The sequence below is a fragment of the Ursus maritimus genome, unplaced genomic scaffold, assembly GCF_017311325.1.
Source record: "Ursus maritimus isolate PB19 unplaced genomic scaffold, ASM1731132v1 scaffold_19, whole genome shotgun sequence".
Classification (NCBI taxonomy): domain Eukaryota; kingdom Metazoa; phylum Chordata; class Mammalia; order Carnivora; family Ursidae; genus Ursus; species Ursus maritimus.
In genome coordinates, this window is record NW_024424341.1 from 54,327,538 (window position 1) to 54,329,795 (window position 2,258).

At 65.1% G+C, this 2,258-nt stretch overlaps 1 protein-coding gene across 3 annotated transcripts in view; it reads right to left on the reverse strand.

Annotated features, from left to right (window-relative positions):
• The window catches only part of ERCC2 (ERCC excision repair 2, TFIIH core complex helicase subunit), a 17,512-nt gene that overhangs the window by 9,141 nt on the left and 6,113 nt on the right, over positions 1-2,258 (reverse strand). Inside the window, exons 1-6 of one of the 3 annotated variants that reach the window (XM_040634157.1) lie at positions 1,683-2,071; positions 1,481-1,597; positions 1,160-1,283; positions 983-1,079; positions 691-824; positions 426-594 (exon numbers count right to left, since the gene is read on the reverse strand). The exons of the other annotated variants lie outside the window; for them this stretch is intronic. Coding sequence (XP_040490091.1) covers positions 426-594; positions 691-824; positions 983-1,079; positions 1,160-1,283; positions 1,481-1,597; positions 1,683-1,796 — 755 coding nt within the window. The 5' untranslated portion in view covers positions 1,797-2,071. Of the gene's footprint in view, positions 1-425; positions 595-690; positions 825-982; positions 1,080-1,159; positions 1,284-1,480; positions 1,598-1,682; positions 2,072-2,258 lie in introns of those variants that run through there. 3 annotated transcript variants of the gene reach the window in all.

A 2,258-nucleotide genomic window follows, 5' to 3' on the forward strand; every position in this document is an offset into this window, starting at 1 on the left:
GGTCTTGTCAGGAGCCCCCCCCCCCCCCAGGACCGCTCTCTCCCCTGCCTCCGTGGCCTGAGGTGGAAATTCCTGAGCTCCTACCAGCACCCAGACTGCCTGTGGGACCCTCTGCCCTGCCTGCCCCTCTGCCAGCAGTCCCTCCATCAAGCTCTCTTTGGGTAAGCTCTCGGAGGAAGCCACGTGGCACCTGCTGGGTTCCTGCCCAGCACGGGGACCCAGCAGCAGCTCGGAGCAGGCCCTGCAAGTCTGCCTGGTCCCACGACGCGCCGTCACACCCGATCCTCCTGCCCGGACCACGGACTCCCGACACTGGCAACGTGGTGGCCCCAGGCACGGAGGCCGAGGTTCAGGGAGGGCCCAGGGTCTACCCCACGCCCCCAGGGGGACCCGACCCCTCCCCCCTTGGCTGTGTGGGGCCACACCTGAGGGGCTTGCGCTGGATGCACACGCGCTGCGCCAGGCCGCTGAGGAAGGCAGGCGGGCTCTCCTGCACCACGTGCTGCACCCGCAGCCGCCACTTGACGTACTCCAGCAGCCGCCGCAGGAAGCCCAGGAAGTGCTCGGCTGTGCGGATGGAGCCGGGTACGGCCTCTGCGGGAGCACGGCGTCAGCCACCGCGGGAGCCGGACGGGCAGCGGGACAGGGAGCAGGACAGGGAGCGGGTGGCACGAGGGAGCCGCGGCTCACCCTGGAGCACCTCGTCGGGAAGCACGGGGTTGGCCAGGTGGGCGTCGGTCTCCCGGGCCGTACTGGCCTCCCGCAGCCCCTCCACCAGGCGACGGTATTCCTCCCGCAGCCGCTGCTCATCCGTCTCCTTGATCCTGCAGGGGCGGGGAGGACGTGTGGGGGCGGGGGGCATGGGAACAGGGCTGCTGGCCCTGGGGTAAGCCAGGCAGAGGACAGGGGGCCCCGGAGAGGCGCAGGGCCAGACGGCAGGGGCAGGGCGGGCACCAGGCGGAGCGTGACGCAGAGCCCGCACCTGAGCACCGTCTTCTGTAAGGTGTCCAGGTTGCCCTGGCAGCGGTCGAGCGTCCGGCGGGTGATGTTGACGCTCATCGAGTCGATGCAGACATTGTCTAGAGAAGAGGGGAGGGGTCCGGGCTCAGTCAGGCCGCTGGAGCGGCCGGCATCACCGTTGCCCCGGCCCCCGCCTCACCGATGTTGTGGGCCTCGTCGAAGACCACGACAGCCTTCCGGGCCAGCTCCTTAGACACCAGCTCTGCAATCTTGGGGTCCAACAGGTAGTGGTAGCTGTAAACCACCACATTGGCGTGCAGGATCTGGGGGCCGAGGAGGGCAGGGTTAGCCCAGCCTACCCCCCACACTGCACCCCCCCCCCGTGTCATGCCCTCCCGGGCCCCCAGAGGCGAGGTGAGGCTTGACAGACACGGGCAGGGGACAGATATAAGCTAACGGACAGAGACAGACGGACACGCAGACAGGCAGGCTGCAGCCTGGCCCCCAGCAGCCTCCTCACCGAGTAGCGGGCGAGGAAGTAGGGGCACCAGCCCTGACGCCGCCCCAGGGCCTTCAGGTCGTCCAGGTTGTAGATGCCAGCAGGGAGCGGCACCTGGCGCCCATGGATGTCGAACTCCTGCGGTGAGAGGGTACCTGGGGGTCAGGGAGGCTGCCGGCCGTCGCTGTCTGGCCCTCCCTCCCTCAGCCCGGGCAGCGGGCACCTCGTAGAAGCGGCAGTGGGGCAGGCTGGAGTCCTGCTGGTACTGGGCCCGCACGTATGAGGCCGTGAGGCTGTGGCACTTCCCATCGACGTCCTTCCCAAAGCGCAGGGGCATCACCTGGGGGCGGAAGGGGGCATCTTAGCACCACGAAGCTCGGCCATTCCTCCAACTTGGGGCTCTACTCCTACCAGCCAGCTCTACTCCTCCTGTTCCATCCGGGGTGAGAATGAGGAATTTGGGGGAAGCTTAAACCTCAACTTGTTTCATTATTAAGCAGTTAAGACACCTGGAAACTTAACCACGGGTGGGGGTGTGTGTGTAAGAGTGGTGCGACTCTTAGACGCGTACACTGATCTCGGGGTTGTGAGTTCGAGCCCCACGTCAGGTACAGAAATTACTTAAAAATAATATCTTAAAAAAAAAAAAAAAGATACGGAGAACAAATTCACAGTTCCCAGAGGGGAGGGGGTGGGGGTGAAGGGGATCAAAAGGTGCAAACTTCCAGCTACAAAGTCCCAGGGCTGTAACACCCAGCAGGGGGACTCTAGTTCATAATACCATACTGCCTATTTGCAA